General features: G+C 44.3%; 1 protein-coding gene across 1 annotated transcript; it reads right to left on the reverse strand.

The window, feature by feature from the left end:
- Nucleotides 1-14,175: 14,175 nt before the first annotated feature.
- On the reverse strand, nucleotides 14,176-16,527 carry LOC138567835 (E3 SUMO-protein ligase KIAA1586-like). The gene has a single exon (XM_069646330.1). The coding sequence runs from the start codon at nucleotides 16,525-16,527 to the stop codon at nucleotides 14,176-14,178; it is 2,352 nt and encodes a 783-aa protein (XP_069502431.1).
- Between the last annotated feature and the right edge of the window lie 2,232 nt (nucleotides 16,528-18,759).

Consider the following 18,759-nt stretch of genomic DNA (forward strand, 5'->3'; position numbering starts at 1 on the left):
CTGGTTCCAGATCTCACAAAGGTTGAGTAGTGGCAGAGATGAGAGCACCAGTTGTACACCCTCCTTATGAGATGGCTGGTGACAGGAGTAAATGATGGTGAAGGGTTCACGGCCTTTATTACTGTTCAACTTGATTCTGAGTAGCAGAATGTCGATAATAATTCCTCTAAAAGAATGACCGCTCGAGAAATTAACATAAAATAATATGAAGGCAATTCCTCCAGAGGAGAACGCGCAGAACGTTAAGAAACCCATTCCACCTGATTACAAGTTGAAAAACTGTAAAAACAGGCTGAACAATGTCTCTTAACAATGGTTGTGTTTACTTCCAGGTGGAGTCGAATGTACCCAGGTGATGAAAATCCATTCACCAGTGCCAGCGATAGGTCCCAAAAGCAAATTCCTCACCCATACATTCCACCAGACACACTTGCCAAGACCATGTAGCCCCCTGTATTCAGAAACATTGGGATCCACGATCTCCTGCTCTTGATGGACCTCCAGACATGTGTTCAGTAGCCGTCGGCAAGGGACAATCAGGGCAAAGTCAGGGTAGATGTTCGGTGAGAGGACTGCCCATGACTCAAGACAGATTATCACACATCCTATTGGAAGATGGGCAGATCGTCACACTATATTGCCTTAACAGGGATTCCATTGCTAAACTACTCAACCAGATCCAGGCCAAGATCCTGAGTTAGATCAACATCAGAACTGCTATTCTGCAACTCCTGAAATTGGGGTCAGTTCTGCACTTCTGTGCGACTGGCAGATTTCAGCACATCTGTGGGCATGCTAGATGGCATGCTGCAATTGATATTTTTCAAAGTGCTGGTAGAGGTGCTGCACGCCCCACTATGACATGGTTCCCAGTACATCGCCCTGCCCACCACCCAGACTGCAAAGATTGCCTCAAAGGGACATTTCTACAGCATAGCCCATTTCCCCAACATCACTGCAGCAATGGATTGCACCCATATTGCATTGGTGGCACTCCAGGCCTTGGAACAGTATATTGCCACCGGAAGTAGCAGCATTACATGAATGTGGAGATGGCCTGTGACGCAGAACTGACAATAAACCACTGTTGTGCCAATTACCCAAGATCCGTGTATGAAGTCATGGTGCTATGGAACAACAATATTCAGGCTATAAAGACACCCATAGAGGTCAATAGACGTGGATCGTGGGTCTGTAGACCAACTAATAAAATAACAGCTATATGGAAGAATAACAATTTGATCGGAAGGAGCAATGTTTGGAAGACAGTAGGTAAAATGGCAAACATCCATGCTGTGCATGCAAAACCACACCCTCACCAGGGCTTGACCCACAGACTGCCATTCACATCATGTCACATGGCACATTTCCAGCCGCTCTAGTATGTTTCTATTGTCTGCTGTGACTTAGCCATACAGAGAAAGGGTATGATGGAACTTTAAGTTCCACAATGCATAGGGAAACATATCTAAATGGCTTAGTATCAGGGTTTGCCTATTTTGCCCCATGTCCAAAACCCCTTAGGGTCTCCTGTGGTCGAGAGGTTTATAACATTAATGAATACATGGGTGCATGTCTCAAGACATATACTGAGAGTTCAGGGTGGTTTATCAGGGAACCATAACAGTGTGAGGGGCAACATAACAACCAGGGGTGGCAACTGAAACGTGACAGGATAGTGTAACAAAGATGGACCGCCAGTACATCAGGTAAGTTCTAAGGTTCTTTAATGTCCAAGTCCTGAACTCCTCCACAAGACACAGGGATGGTAGGGGACACAAGATGACATAGGAAACACCGGGCTCACCCCCACACCCATCTTCTCAGCTCACTGCTTCACTCTCCTCTCCAACCATCACCAGCAGAACACCTCCACACAAACATTCCACACAAACATTCCACTGCAGATGACCTCACACTCACAGCTAATCTGAAGGCCAGATTACTACACTTCTCCTCCCCTTAGAAACACCAAGCCAGTTTCTACACCAATCTCTCCATGGGAAAACAAAAGAATGACAAGGTAATGTGACCAGCACAAGACCTTAACACCCCCACACAACACACTACCAGAATTCCCCAACACAGCAGCCGCCTGTGTGCAGAAACCCTGGTAGCACCAATAATGGAAACCACACGAAAGGACAACATTTGCAGGACACCCTCAGACCAAGTAGAAAGTGCCAATGGCATGCAACCTAAAAACAGCGGACCACTCCCTCGGTCCACCCCTCGAGGCTACAAAATAAGAAACAGAGCACGTGCGCCTGTCCCGAGCTGCCCCTCAGGACCTAGGGCTGCCACCCCTAGCCAAACTATTGTTAGCCAACACTAACACAACTACCCTAACTAACTTAGCCACCTTAGCACAAGTCACCTTCCACTTCGGTCTGCCACCCCGAAGTCTCAGAGCTGCCCCTCCAAGCACTAACCAACCGTCCCAAAGGAAGCAACAACAAAAGCCTGACAATGACCGAGGAACCACACAAAGAACCACGAACCGCAGTATAAGAAAGAACCACAACCCAATACTGCTCCTCTGCACAAACCGTTAGTCATTCCATCCACCTACAAAACACCGTTATTGAACACACCAGGAGATAACCTGACTTACCACACTCGGAATCAGGAAACACACTGGTAAAGCTAAATTCCAAACTTAGTAACCCATCTCAGCTAAATGGGCCAGAAACCATAAATGATCTAAAATTCGACACAACCCATGCCAAAAGTGACCAACCCTGACAACACAGGCACTAATGACGGAACAAGAACGCCAAAGGTGACCAACCCTGCAACCTAAGGCACCAGAAACAACAACTTCTAGGGCCGATAGCGACCTACCCTGACCCCTCAGGCACTAAAGACCTTAACACAACCACCACTGCCAACTAACCTGGAACACACCAGTTAGAAGGAAGCTCAAGGTAACAAGATCAACACCCCTGAGTGCCAAAACATAGCGACCAACCCCGGCTTAAACCAGGCACTACACAAGGACTCATGCACTCCTGACCATGCACTCAAGACACAATTCACACAGGCAAAACAATTCAACCCATGACTGCACACCGCAACGCCACTCATACAAGGCGCAAACACTCCAGTGCTGTAATAACACGTGACTAGAGGAGCGCCAAACTACAGTGTGCACCCGTACACACATTCACACCCCAACACTGACGACATAAAGCATGCACAAATGCCATTTGGTAACATTGCATTACAAGGATGGAATTTGAATGCAACATCATGAAAACACATCACATGTTAAAAGGTGAACAATACATCACATGTGAAAACATTGGATGAAGATGACCCCCAGCCCATCCCTCAATGCCACCAACTTGGGCTCCTGGGCACCACCAATAACAACTTGCATGAAAGTCAGTGTTCGGTGAAAAGTCACATTACTGCATTTTCCCGTATAAGTAAGTTCACGATGCATTTCCTGCATAACCTCACGATGCATTTCCTGCATCAGTAAGTTCACACCCCAATCCACACTCCTTGGGTTACATTGACTCCTTGGGGTTAGATTGCCCGGACCAACGCTCCATCCCCCAGATGAAACAAAACAATGGCAATGAACATTTACAATTGCAGTATAGAAGTAATCATTACACTCAAACTTGCAGAATATCAAACCACAACCCCCCCCACTGCCTGGGAGTTGTAAAGGGACAAACCCAGACCCCTATAACAAATATTGTACTATCCCCTAAAGGCCACAACAAAAGACGCCACAGGGAACACACAACGGCCTTAAAAACAAGTTCCTAAGCTTACATTGGACCCTGCAATGGAAACCAAAATGGCACAACTAGTCCATATCTTAATAACATTGGGCCACAACACAAACAAATGGCACAACAATCATTCCCACGCATGCGGCCCTCACACTAACCTTGCTGACATCCATGGACCAATAAAAAACTAGGCCAGCGAGGAACTGCTGGCCCGACCAGCATCATCAAATTTCTCTTATGTGCGCCGAATACCAGGTGGAAAGTAATTAACCACAACCGATGATACGCTCCAACTGGAAGTGTTCAGCAGGCGCCGAACTACAAGCCCGGCTAAGTTTGTCACCCAAAAGCGTGATAAACTGTTGATTATGCATCCTCTATGAGACACGTGATTCGTTCCCAGCGCCGGGAACGAGGCTTGGACACAGACGTAACTCACTCCCATCACGTGACGGCAGGGAAAGCCCCTCCCAGCCTCGACGTCACCAGACCATCTCCGGACACCGTCCTGGGAACATCCGGAGGCAAGGAAGTGTCCGCCGACCCTAAGCACACCCTATCCCGGAACAGGGTGCCGGGAAACAATGGAAGCACAGCCGGAACCGCCAGGCAAGCGTACCTCCAACAGACAGAGCGGCTCTGCCGTGTATATCCAGTTCTGCGGCACCGGCGCCGCAAGCCAGGAAACTGGTTCGATGCTCGGGACCAGCACCTAAACTCATGGAACCGACACCTTGTTCATCCTCTGCCGCTACCGCGACTGTCCCCTCACAATAAAGCTCCACGCCGGGGCAATTTGGATGGCCCCTCCGATGACCCACAGGAGCGCTGGCACAAACAGAGGGCGTCACCAACGCCGAAGCACTAGGCTTCCCGATGACAGGGCACTGGAGGTGATGGGTTGCCAACACGGTCGGAGCTCTGCACACCAGCCGACCTTGACGAGACACAAACTCCTGAACAGGCATCCCCCGGCAGGTCGGAGTTCTGCACACCAGCCGAGCACATGGCTCAACCCACGAAACACAGGGGAGCGCCAGCCCTTGGACGGCTACACTTCTGCGCCGCTACCCTTGACATCGAACAAGTATCCGGGTGGCTCCAACTTGTTGCCCATTTGTTCAAACGTTGCCCCTAGCACCATGTTAGGAACTCCAGACCTTGACCTCGCTAGAGGACCACAAAGGGGCACAAGCTGCGCACAGCGGGCCAAATTAAGATGGACCCGCCTGGGTGTGGGGGGACCTCACGGGGGCGGTGTTCCAGGAGTGCTGCACCCCCCCCAGCAGCGCCAATGACAGACAATCCACCTAGCATCCCATCCTCGTCGCCAGTGTAACAAAGATGGACCGCCAGTACATCAGGTAAGTTCTAAGGTTCTTTAATGTCCATGTCCTGAACTCCTCCACAAGACACAGGGATGGTAAAGGACACAAGATGACATAGGAAACACCGGGCTCACCCCCACACCCATCTTCTCAGCTCACTGCTTCACTCTCCTCTCCAACCGTCACCAGCAGAACACCTCCAGACAAACATTCCACACAAACATTCCACTTAGATGACCTCACACTTACAGCTAATCTGAAAGCCAGATTACTACAGATAGGTCCAATGACTTTTTACCTAAATTTAGCAGAAAATAAAAAAATGGCTTCCTGCAGCCGTAGAATGTGCTGGGAACCGGTCTTGGGTTAACAGTCTATTAAAAAGAAATATGTCTTTAAGCAAAATCTCTGGTTTCCCAGTATCTGGGAGTTTCCTCCTCCTGGAGTTTGATGATAGTCCTCAGCAATACTGGGGTTCATAGTGCCATCTCCCATTTCTGTCTCCTCTTCTTTCTCATTCGGTTCTTACTGGTCACAGGTCTCTCTTATCCCATGGAATCTCTGGCTTCTCCACATCCAGGCGCTCTACTGCATTGGGAGGCTCCGTATCTCAGATGTAGAATATGCTGGTCTTGTGGAGCTTGCACTGTAGGTTCCATAGTCCTGGATGGTGAGCCGAACCGCATGGTAGAACAGGAGGGTGGCCAACTACGCTTACTCTCATTCATATGGTTCTTTACATCTTGCCTCTACCTCACCAGCTTAGCTTGTACCCCACTACTCTGATCCTCTCGTTCTTGAAACCAGAACTGGCCTAGACTCTCCTGTTACCATATACTGCCTTCTCCACTCCTGTCACTTGTCATAACTCCAACCCAAAATCTCCTCCAGGTTTCCCTGATCTCCCCCTGCTCTCCACTTCTCCATTTCCATTTTCTTCTCCAGCATCCCTTTCCTCCAGTTCCTTCTCACTTCATGATCACCTTGCATTGTATTCTCATTCCCTCTCGTTACCCTCTTCCCTGCCTTCTTTTCAACGATGAGCACCACTGATCTTCTCAAGGCCTCTTTCCAACTCACTTGAAAAACAATAAGAGGGAACTCAGGTACAAATGAGGATAACGGGGGGGGAGGGGTTTAACCTGACATATATAAACCTTCAAAAAGAGAGAGGCCCCCACGCTAGTATAGGTTGTAGACACATCATTCATTGGATACTAATGGGATTCTCACACTTATGAGGACAATGTAAATCAAAAAAATACAAGTTCTAGGAAAATACAACCTGACTTCATCAATAATTCTGTTAAAAAAACGAATTTTAATCTAGACAATGGTTACATAAAAGCACATAAAAACTAACATACAAAAGTGGCAAAAGTGATAAGTGCTTTACAGACAGTGCTAAGTGTTCATCATCAAAACAACTGGTTTTGTGCAAAATCCGCAATTAATCTGTATCTCTTCTCTGAGATACTTTGATAGCAGCAAGTGTACAGGTCAACATGTAAACAGTTGTAGATACTTGTAACATTGGTTTTTGACTGAACATTAAACCACACAATATATACATGCAGAGACCGTCATTATGTAATGTCTCTGGTTGAGGTGCCTTGGTCAGCATATACCTAAAGTGCATCAAGGTTAATTAATACCAGTTTAGATACTGCTCAGTTGTATCTTTATAAACCCAACATGTTTCGTTCCTTCCATAAATCAAACTAGTCATAGGAACTTCTTCAGGGGAATTGTTGAGCCAGGGCCAACGGGCACCCTCAGCCCAACTTTTGGTGGTATCAGAAAGACACTTGAGAAATTGAGTTGGCATAGCAGTGTGAGTTCTTAGATGTTGTATCCCAGTGGGCACATAGTGAAGTATCAGTCCCACTGTGTATGTATTAGATACAGAGAAGAGGATCCAGTGTCAACCTAATAATAAAAACAACAAACCACAATCTAGTTAGTGTGGTTGCTTTCCGATAAGTACATCATTAATTAATTAGCTAAATTGCATAAATATGGGAGTTTACCGTTTCTCAGTGTCGGTTAAGCATCCTCAGGAAACTGCACTGAATTTCTAAGTCGCAGTTCAAAATAGGGAAGCCTGTAGACATACAAAAATGACAGGACACTCAGTCCCCTAAAGCGTAGTGATAGAGAAAAGAAAGCTCAACAACATAGGCAAACCGCCTTGTTGTTCAAATAGTTGTCAGTCAGTACAGATAATGATTGCTGGTAAGAAAAATCATACCGACTTACTGGACTCATGTCTCTAGTGTAAATCAGCAAATTGTGATTGTTGCAACAATAGAGATGGTTCACAAGGGACTTTGGTCTAGGTTCGAAGTTGGCAGGTAGGTAGTTCGATCTGAAAGTAAATAAATAAATACTAAATACTAAACTGAGTGCCCAATAGTATGCATAGAACTAATAATGTTCGTGCATATAGTATTCAATGAATCATGCTCAGCATCGCTAAACGGTTCAGTGAGCACATACGGGTAGAAAGAAAAAGATGGAGCCCCGTCTTTAACATGTACGTATTCACACACTGTCGTGCGAGCCCGGGAGTATCGGGGTTTCAGAACACACAAGTACAGTAAAGTAAATCGAGGAGAAGAACGTTAGAGGTACCTTTAAATGGTCAAACTCTTCAGCAGCTCGATAAATGAAACGGCTTGTTGTCCTCTCTCCGTAGTGGGTTGGTGAGACCGTACTCTCTGAGGCCCGATGGGAAATGAGTATTTATGTACCCTATGTGTGCATGCGTGCAGTAGAGGGCACTAATCCCTGGGCTACAGCACGTATAGAAGACAAAGCAATGCGCATGTGCGTATGAGCGTGCGAATCACTAATCTCCTCGTACTGCAGGTGTCATCGCGGTGGGTGGAGAAATCGGGGGTTGTCCAGTCACTGGATGCTGACGCAAAGTTCATGCATTCTGACCGTGCTTAGCGTATGTGCATAGCTAGGTACAGTGATCCTTCAAATCCCCTTTACTTTAGAGGAGGAGAAAGGAAATAACAATGGTAATATGTATTAGCGCAACGTGCATGTGAGCATGTGCACATGTGTAATGCTAGGTACATTGATCCTATCGAGCTCTTTACTATAGAGGTGAAGAAAGGAATAACAATGCTGAATATGTACTAGCGCAACGTGCATCTGATGACGAGATGAGGTGGAACTAAGTGAAATACAGGTGTCAACAGCCAGACGAAGTTTGTGAAATAGCGGGCCCCACGTATTAAGATGTGAACAGGTCCTGACTCGTTTTTGCACAGGTAAAAATAACTGGCGCAGGGCGTATATGCCCAGTGGATAATAATGTCATAGAATGTCGGAAATCTAGGTACCGACCAGGGTTAAAAGGGTGTCACAAAGTGTCGGAAAGATAGGCACAGATCAGAATATAAGCAGTGTCATCGCCCTCGTGTTAGATTTTCCGGAGATAGTGACACTCATGTTAGTCGAGGACCTAGTTCTCCAATCTAAGGTGTGTATGGAGTCTTCAATGCGGTATATGTTGCGTGTTCGTTACAGCAAATGCTTAGTGGCATAAATGAGAATGTTAGCTGGTAATGCATCAGAAAAGCTAGTGAGCAGATAAAGCTGTCTATGCTATGGTGCAGTGGACACAATGGTTGAACATGACACAGATTTTCCAGATTACAGTAGCTGTGTGTTAGTTAATAAAGACATTCCAATCAATATTTTCATTGAGACCATCCGGATAACTTTTAGTCAGAAAAATCATCTTTTGCTCTTGTATTCTAAGGGTACGTTTGTCTGCACTAGAGTCTTGGGTTGATTCGATTTTCATAATTACACTCCATCTGAGTTCTTCAGGTTTATGACTTAAACTAGTAAAATGTCCCACTAGAGGTGCATTAGCTGTATTATTTCTTATACAGCTTTTATGTTCTCCTATTCTGACTTTAACCTTCCTCTCTGTTTTTCCGATGTAAAGTCTATCACAAGGGAACCAAATGGCGTAGACTAACATTGAGGAATTACAGTTAGTGAGGACTCTTTGTTCCCATCTTTTATGCAAGCCCAAATCAATGTCTTTCGTTCTACAAGTTTGTGCACAACAATGACAGCGGCCACATGGACTGTGGCCTTTCATTCTTGGGAGACCCCAGCTTTCTGTAAGTGTCGGTTGTTCATTCAATTTAACTGAAACATTGTTTCTTGTGGTTAATTCTTTTAAGTTCTTACTTCTGCGAAACGCACATTTCGGTGTAGACAAGGGACATTCTCCTTTTTCCCAGTACATGCCAGTTGCGTCTCACAATCTTAGAAATTTCATTTGACAATGGGTTATATGTGCTCACAAATACGATCTTATCATCATTGGTTCTTTTCTCTCTGTATTCCAAGATGGCATCTCTTTCCAACTCACAGCTATCTCTTGCAGCACACACCACTCTCCAAATTCATCTTCATTGGCTCACTGCTGCCCCGTACACCTTCTTCATGCCTCTAGGCACCGACCCTCTCCACAATGATCTTCTCCCACCTGCAGCTATCTCTTGCGCTTTCCTCACCTCGCTGCACAACATCATCTCCCAGGTCCCATTGAGTACCTCTGGCCAGAACTCCCTCAATACTTCCCAGAAGCTCCCGTTCTCTTGGCTCCTCAGTTTGGTCTCCTGCATCCCCCCTCCAGTTCCCAAGCTCCAGTGTGGCACAGCCTTTCTGTCAGCCTCCTGGGCTCTGCTCTTCATCAGGTTCCTTCTGATCTCTCCTCTAGCCTGCACCAAAGCCACTTCGGTCACCTGTCAACAGTTCCAACTCCAACTGTTTCCAATCTCAGGCTAAGCTCTTGGTTTTTAATAGGACTTTAGTCCTGCATCCTTCTCTCTCTCTGGTGAAAGGCGACTCAGGTGTGATAAACAGGATGAAGATTATCTGTCAGGCTCCAGTCCTGGGAATGGCTTACAATCCTGGTGTGGAACTTGGTATTGGCTCATCTTTCCCCTTCGATGTTTCAATCTCTGCCTAGTACACCCTGGCCCTGCCTTCCAGCTTCTCTTTAGGTTAAGGGAAATTGTGCTTGCAGGCTTGTTATAGGGAACGTAGGAACCATACTTCACTGGACTTGTGTGGGTCTCTAGAATCTGCTGAACCCCAAGAACCCTGCTGGCAATCTTGGAATCCCTCCTTCCCTCCTATGGTTAAGGTTACTGGTATAGACACTGGCGAGTGTGTTCCACCCCAGGATGGTTTCCAGGTTTTAGGTGGGACTTGGGTTGACTAGTCCCTTCGGTTGGGCAGACCTCTCTCTGGTAATTATGCTCTGGCCCTGTTCTCGGGGTGGAGAAGTTCTTTTCTCAAATGTATGAGGATGGAGGACTTTTGTGAGGACTGGCTGACTGCCTCTGGGATTCCCTGCCCTACCTGAGGTCCCTCCCTTTCTCTCAGTAGATTTAGGAGTGGTTTCCAGTGCAAAGGTATTCAAGTGTGCAGGCATTGCTGGCTTCAGAGGTGGACTGGGAACCAAATAAGGCCCTGGAAATAATGTTCAAAGTGGCCCCAAATTACACATGTTGAGCCAGCCCATACATTTTTCTATGATTATAATTTGGAAATTCATACACAAAGTGGCCGATGAGGGTGCACAGCGCAGAGGCGCCTACTGGGAAATCTCCAGAGTTCCCTGTAGGCCAATCCACCACCGGTCAGTTTACATTTCACTGACATTCTGCATCCAAGGGCAGCACATGAATGTAACATAAGAGTCCACCTATGACATCACCAACAGTGAATGGAATGTCTGACAGTTGTCTTTAAACCTATAACTGCTAAGGACGTGGCAGTCGACGTCCTTGTGCCATCCACTAACTAGATTAGAGAAAAGCACCCTGGCACCATAAAGTGTCCAGAATGCATCGAAAGCACCTGCTCTGCGTCATTTACAAATGTAGAGAGCTAGCATTTCTCCTGAGGAAATTAGTTGGATGCATAAACCACAGCACGTGCCATGTTTAGCTACATGAGGAGAAAGATAAACTTAATATTCAAAACACTTTACACCCTTCTCAAGATGCATTTCAACCAGAAACATGATGGCTCTTGTGTGGCCCTCACTTTATGGGTCCAGCCCACGTTACCCTCGATTGTTTTTTTAAAGCAATGGCCTGTTTCCTGCTGCAAACTTGCAAAACATGCACCCACTGCAAAGCCCTTCAAAGGAAGCATTCGGAGAAATCGGGATTGCAATGTCAGGGCGCTCTCGGAGCAATATGGAATGGTTGAAAGCTTTGGATACCACTTTCTAGTTAAAAACACATCCTGAAGCTTGCCCCAGTGAGCTCCCAGGGGACATCCGAGCTGTGAAGTCATTGGGAGAAGATTCAGCCTCCGGCTTTTACAATGCAGGCGGGAGTAACTCCCTACAGGGCAGATATGCACCTGTACACGTGTGTTACACTGCACTGACAATCTCGATGTTACCGTGTTATTTTAAAATCGCACAAAGTAAACAATAGGTGTTTCTTCAAAAAACAAAGTGAGGATGCATTCTACAGTCGGAACGTTGGATATACAAAACAGTGACTTCTGTTTCTACATTGACCACCCACTCCAGTGGCTGCCCTTCCCACTGTCAAACGTTGCCCAAGCTCTGCAGACACCCTGTGAAGTGCCAACCAACCCTGAGCAAACAGAGCACCTCGTGGGCCGCCCTAACGTCGTCACTAGTCAAGCCCACCCTCAATCAAGGGTCACAGTTGAGGGCCCCGCCCCAGTGCATTACTTCCCAGAAAGTGCATGCAAGCCATACAAACACTCAAATCCACGAAATACTCGTTTCGCTGCAGCAGCAGTTAGGCACCAGAATCTGGGCCAAATTGGAGGACAATGTTATGCAGTTAAGGCCAGTGGTCAAAGTGGAAGAAAAATAGTAGTGGAGCTATGGATTTTGTAGAAAAATTGGTGTTGTTTCCAGCGACGGCTGGTGGATTTTATAAATGGGCGGGACTGGGAATAAACATTTACCATAAATACGTGGTAGCAACCAAGCGTAGCAAGTGAGCCTTAAATAAATGAGAAGGGTTCCGAGGGTTTTGCCCATGAGAATTATTTTTAAATAATGGGTTAAACAGTGCTTTTTTTGCAACACATTTTCAGAGAAAATTGGGTAAAAAAAATAGAAAGTTTACAAACAGATTTCTAGGGTAAGTCGTGAAAAATCAATTTGATGCAGATTCACCAACAGTGCCCAGGAGCATTTCCGAACACATTTTCATGATGCCTTTTCCCACTACAATGTAATTTTCTGCCATTGTAAAAAAAGTAATTTAATGCTGACTGCACCCATACATGTCCATGAAGGTTAAACCAATATATGCTAGTATTTACACATAAGAATGTACTAGTGTTTGCTTTGACCATATTAACAGTAAAGATACTATAGTGAAACATGTCCATACTGGCAATTGAAACAGGTCCTGACTGGCTGCACCGTGTTGGCTGGCGAGGCCACATAGAAAACACTCATCATGTTGGCTTTGCCCTTAACGTCAGTTTAAGATGGCATGCCACAGTAATAAAACATGTCCGTGCTGGAAGAACAAATTACAAATGCCCACACCACCCATATTATGGATACACTTCATGATGGCTTTGACCTCTCAACACAGATCAAAATGCCATGCCATAGTAAGAAAACCTTTCCAGGTTGGCCACGTAAGAACACTTATATTGGCTTTGCGCTTAACCCCAGTATAAAATGCAATTTATAATAAGAAATAATGTTTTAATTTGATGCATAAATGCTACTGCAATGTAAGAATGTTCATTTTATTTGCTTTCCCCGCTATGCCACCTGATAAAACATTTCAGTGCACCAACACTCCCTTAAGCCCCAACCTTCCATGCAAACACATATTCATCCACATTCACACCAGCAGGCATGCACCCATACAGGTTCTCTCAATCATTCACACACGCACAGAATATTCACACTACATTTGTATTCACATGCGCACCTATACCCACCAGTCAAACTGTACTCTTATATACCCACTAATACAGACACCTCTTGCCAAAAGACATGCACTCACATCTGACAACCACAGATGAATACACAAATGCTTTTTTTACCCATTACTTGTTTTCCTGCAGATCCGAACTCAACGAAGCTCTTCAATCCAGGCCTCCGGCTCCAGGATTCCACATATAGGAACCAGAAAGCAGGGTGAGCTTCCTGGGTCCTGACATATGTGATAGAATCACAGTACCTACATCTCATAGCCACATAGACTGAAATGCGCTGTGAGGCGCAGGAGCACCCTCACAGCATATTTGAACCTGCAGGTTGCCAGCCTGCATCCCGAATGGGCCATACAAGACTGGGGAATCAAAATACCCTGGCCTTGCTTTGCTTATTGGGCATGCGTGCTGGGGCACTGCAGATTAAAGGGAAACCAGTCTTCCTCATTACATTTTGGTGGATTGCCTATAATGTGTGGCATCTGGCAGGTTCACACCCTAACTCCCTTTTCAGACGGTCTGCTCCTGTTTTTGTGCAGGAGGCTTGTTGGGGGCATGGCTAAATCATTCAGATCTATCTTTCTGGCAATATTTCACTTAGCTAGAACTACTATCAGGGATGCATAGGTATCCATTCAAAGAAAAGGAAAAGATTGTACTATAAATCCATTTAGGGCTTGATTTTGGATGATAAGAACTGCACGGCTGGCTCTAGAAAAAGCATATAGGTTCGGCTTCATTGATTGGTGCTGCTCAGAGTATTACAGGCGAGTACTGCCTTGTCAACCTAAAGCTGTAGCAGCTGAACAATACATATGAACTTGGCTCATTCAACAACATGCTAACTTAATAGTTGAATTACATTTTATTTTACACTTCAAGCGGAGGCAGCTGTTAATTAAGCTTATAGGCAGTAGTACTGACATAAATATATACAGCAAAACTATCAAAATAAATATTGTAATTTACATTTAAATATGTATTTAAATATTGGTACAGAGTGCAATGATATTGTGTTGTATTCCATGTACGCTGATGCTAAGGGACCTTTATTCAGAATTGTTTTGTTGCAAAGGGAACTTGTGCTCAGAAAGTAAAAATTATTCACTGGCCAGAACGTTCCAGATTTGCTTATAAGCTGATTCATTAACAACTTGTCTGCGAGCCATACAGTTTGAGGCATCAGCGCTTCTCCTGCCTTTTTGCAACCATTTCCTTACGTAGCAGTCTGGGATAAACTCTGTCACAGGAGGCCCAACAATTTTTAAGAACATTACAGAGGACAATCTAGTAACTGACATCCTATTGCGCAATGGGGTAAGCACATCATTCATCACGCTAAAGCCACGCTCACAATCAGCAGTGGATGTGGAAAATGTTTCCACAATTCTTGCTAAAGGTTTCAATTGTATAGGTATCATGCAATCTTTGTTTTGTTTGTAATCCCTGAAAGCGTTTATGTACTGTCGGGCATCAAAAACATGTAACTTATCACAAAATGCCTGCAAATCAGCATCACCATACTGAATATCCACAGGAACGGGCCAATAATGTGGATTCAGAAGCTTCATTGCATCTATCAGCTGTTTGTACTCAATTTCTCCCTCTCTGTTGGAGGTATTCTTTGAAAGATTTGATGCTGTTGCTGTTGTCATTCTTTGGCAAATATTATTTGTCAAACTCCTAAAGAACTGAGCTCTTGATATGCTAATACAACCTTTGGTGTTACTGTGCTGCAGTTGTATCCCATTAAATTGCATTTGTTCGACAGCAGTAGCTGTAGCTGTAGCATAAGGCCCAGGTGACAATGCCATTGATTCAAAGACATAAATATGCGTTTGGATTATTCTGTCTGCCTCATATAATGTCATGTCACGACGCTGCAGTTGTCTGGATAAGTCACCCAGTTCTGTCAGGGCATCGAACATTATCCCCAGGTTCTCCACAAATACTGTAGATGTTAACATTCTGTTTAAGCCACAGTATTTGTTACGCTCAGTTTCACTCCTCGCTGTGTCACAAGAAGATTCACCAAAATGCTTATTTAGAGCTTTATAATTATTCCACACAGCCTTTACTGACCTTTCGCTGGAGGCCACCCAACGTATATCTAAAATCTTTCCTATTTTGAGAAGCCTCACTTCTACCTGTGCTGCACATTCCCCTAGCTCGCGCTGATTTTTTGGGGAGGCATGGTAAATTGCATACAGCTTGTCAAAAAAAATCTTAAGTTGATTAATCCCTGTGACTTCTTTTGAAACATCGCCAACCGCAAGCTCTAATTTGTGGTTAGCACAGTGCCAAATAGTCAACTGTGGATACTTAATCTTAAGTAGTGTTCCTACACCAGACTTCCTTCCTATCATGTTAGAAGCCCCATCAGTCACTAGCTGAATCAAATGCATTCTTAGATAGTCATCTGTAAGGCCATAACTCTGCAAGCATGCCAATAACTTATCAAAAATTATTTCTGCTGAAGTACCAGGCAGTTCAACAAGGTCCAAGAAAAAGGTCAAAGGTGGATCCTCCTTCTCAATGCATGCTCGTATACAAATAATTAAAGTTGTTAGTTTACTGAAGGTGGTGGATTCGTCTATTAATACAGATATTTTTGATTCATTTTGCAAGATATGGTGAACCAGTTTTGCCCTCATCGTGGTTGCTATGTGCTCAATAATGTCAGCACAGCTGTGGTCAGAATGCAACACTCTTCCCAAATCAACACCATTCATTCTTTGAACATCTACATCCAATGGTAGATCAGTAAAAGGACGTTCATGTTTACCTATTTTGTAGGCACTTCTAAATACACGGCATGTGTCTTCATATAATTTAACTTGCATTCTGGAATTAGTAATGGATTCACAAGTCCTTACATCTAAAATGGCCACTGCTTTCAAATGGCAAGCGCTGCTCTTATGGAGATACATTTTTTTACGCAGGGCGCTGTGTTGTTTCTCTTTAGTGGGACCATACGAGCTGACTGAAGAATTCACCCATTCCAGAGAGAAATGCACACCTTGACTTGTTTCTGTTCCAAGATTTTTAACTTCCCTACAGATTTTACATCCAAGCTTCCCTTTGGAAGAAGTAAGCCAAGGGTATTCTTTGCATTTATTTTCATACTGTTCCCATGACCAGCAATCAGGATGCTCACTTCTTTCCTCCTCCTCCCTCACATTTTCCTCTTCACCAAGGACCAGGTCCATTACACTGTCTCTCTCATCGGAAGCTTCTATCATCACTGGCATAACCTCTTCAGGGGGTACTTTTCTTTTTTTCTCAGGTACCTTAAGCATTTCATCTGTTCTACTTGCAGGCACTGGACTAAAGTTGCTTTCCCCGCCTAGATTTTCTGCCACTGCTGGGTCTTCTACTCTGACATCTGAGCTCTTTTGAGCTGTTTCCATAGATGTAGCTGGAGCATTTTTCTTCTTTAGCCACTTTAGCATCCTATGTAAATAGTTTTGTAAAGAGAGATACTTTTATAAATGCTAGTTATAAGCTAGTAGCTAGACATACACGTCACTTGCTATTATTAATTAAAGCCAATTCTCTAAATTCAAACAGTCTTTCTTACTCGCCCAGAGTGAATATTCACTCGCCCATTGCGAACAGTGTCTCCATGTTTTGTGGCCTATTACATCAATGTGTTTTTCCGATAAATGAATCATTCAGTTGTGTGCAATGCATTAATCTTGCATGGCAGGATAGAGATTGAAGTTGCATTTCACAATGTTTTTATTGTCTCTTTAATCAATCCACTTTATGCTTGTGTTAGGGGTTTCCCCTACCTCGGATACACCTGTACAATATAGGTCTGAGTCGAACTATTCAGGAAAGAGATAGCCCTACCTCATGGGGATATATATCAGATTTAGATATTGAAAACCCTATTCTTTGGTAAGGGTGAGAAATGCAGACCAATTTGCATGGCAAAGAGATTTATGCTTAAATCTGATTCCCCAGATTTATTTCTCTCTTTACCTTAGCAGTGATTTGAGTAGACTGGTTACAAGAGTGGGAGACTTCAAAGACTCTGGCTAAGATTGGGGATGGCTGCAGACATCTATGGCCCTGCTAATGAAAAAGTCCTGCCTTTCTGTAGCTCTGTGTCAAATTTTGCCTCATTAAGTGGCCATATGTGTTCTCTTTTGGAAAAAATGGAGTGTAGAATCTCAGCCCACAGGCCACAACCCACAAAATCATGGCAGGTTAAGGGGTACACATGATCTGAGAGGCAAGTGGATACACCACCAAAACAGCTACACCATGGATAATCTGCAGCTGCTTTCTACACATTCAGGAGCCACGTGGGACGGACTAGTAGCTATGTAAACAGACTGAATGGTGTCTTCCTTCAAGTGCTTTATCACTAATAACATATGGAAGATATACAACCATGTTCTCTTACCTTGAGCAGTCTGGAAACAACACTTCCTAAATGCCTCTGGGTTGGCTGGGCAGGATTTCAGTCACCTGGTTGTTCTCTTGTGGACAGATGAATCCCTAGGGAATGAAGAACAGGCATTCACATGTTAGAGAATGTTTGCAAAGCTTGAATCAGGTAGTCTACTAAGAGAAGGATGCGTCCAGGAAAGAGTGAAGCTTGAGGTTGAAGGATGTGGAATACTGATAAGGGCATACTCATTCTAAGAGGCTAGGAAGTCGAGTATTTAAGAAACCAGGGCACTACGAGGAGCATGCACACACGAGTGTGATCCCATGTATGGTATTCCTCATGTGCTTGGTACTCAGACCATTTCCTAGACATTACTTTACACAGATACTCTTTATCATTTGCTGGTCTTATCATGAACATCCCTTGCTTAAAAATGTGTTAAGAGCTAGGTGGGGTATGGGATACAGGGGTGAATATTTCAAGTTCCAAACTACTAGCCAGCCATAAAAAAATCACTTACCACCTCAATTGCACATATACAGCACACCATTTTCCAAATGTATCTATATAATAACACTTCTGTATATCCAGTGGGAAGAAAAAACACAGCGAGCACTGCAAAGTACACATTTCAAGCCCCAGAATGAAAATAGAGAAATGTATATATTGCAGTGTTACAAAACTGATGACTGGCAACACTGGGACTGTTGCTGGAGGGGCCCACTTGACATGAAAAGTTTGAAATGCCCTGACACTGTCCCTGTCACAGCTCAATGCATTTTATTTAGGAACTCCACTGTGCTTCCAGAAATATTTCCCTACATCGAACTTTGTTTTTCTGCTTTTGTGGGGTTGGGTAGGAAGCTGATGAAATACCCACACATCACTGCTTCCAAAGCTCATCAACTTGAAAATAAATACGTTTTAGGTAACAAAAAGAATACTGCTTTTGTATTCTGTTCAAACCTAGGATGTTTCCAGATCCTGTAGTAATGGATGACATTAATATTACTGCATTCAATAGTATTCATTTGTGTTAACTTTAGAAGGATAAAAGTCTGTGCTGGTCCTATTGGGAGGCTATCCTTTGATTACATAACATTCTTTGCAGTCGCCACATAACCCTCCTTTGACCTATTTATTAAGATTGCTTGCTTCCCCCATCCATTACATTCTCTCCCAAAGAGTCAACCCCAGAAACTCTCCCTTCTCCCGGCAATCCACTCTGGAGCAATGCAAAGCATGTAGTGTGTTACAAAAAAAAAACTAATAAATAAATGAA

Source organism: Ambystoma mexicanum, chromosome 2p (genome assembly GCF_040938575.1).
Source record: "Ambystoma mexicanum isolate Mex_15411 chromosome 2p, UKY_AmexF1_1, whole genome shotgun sequence".
Classification (NCBI taxonomy): domain Eukaryota; kingdom Metazoa; phylum Chordata; class Amphibia; order Caudata; family Ambystomatidae; genus Ambystoma; species Ambystoma mexicanum.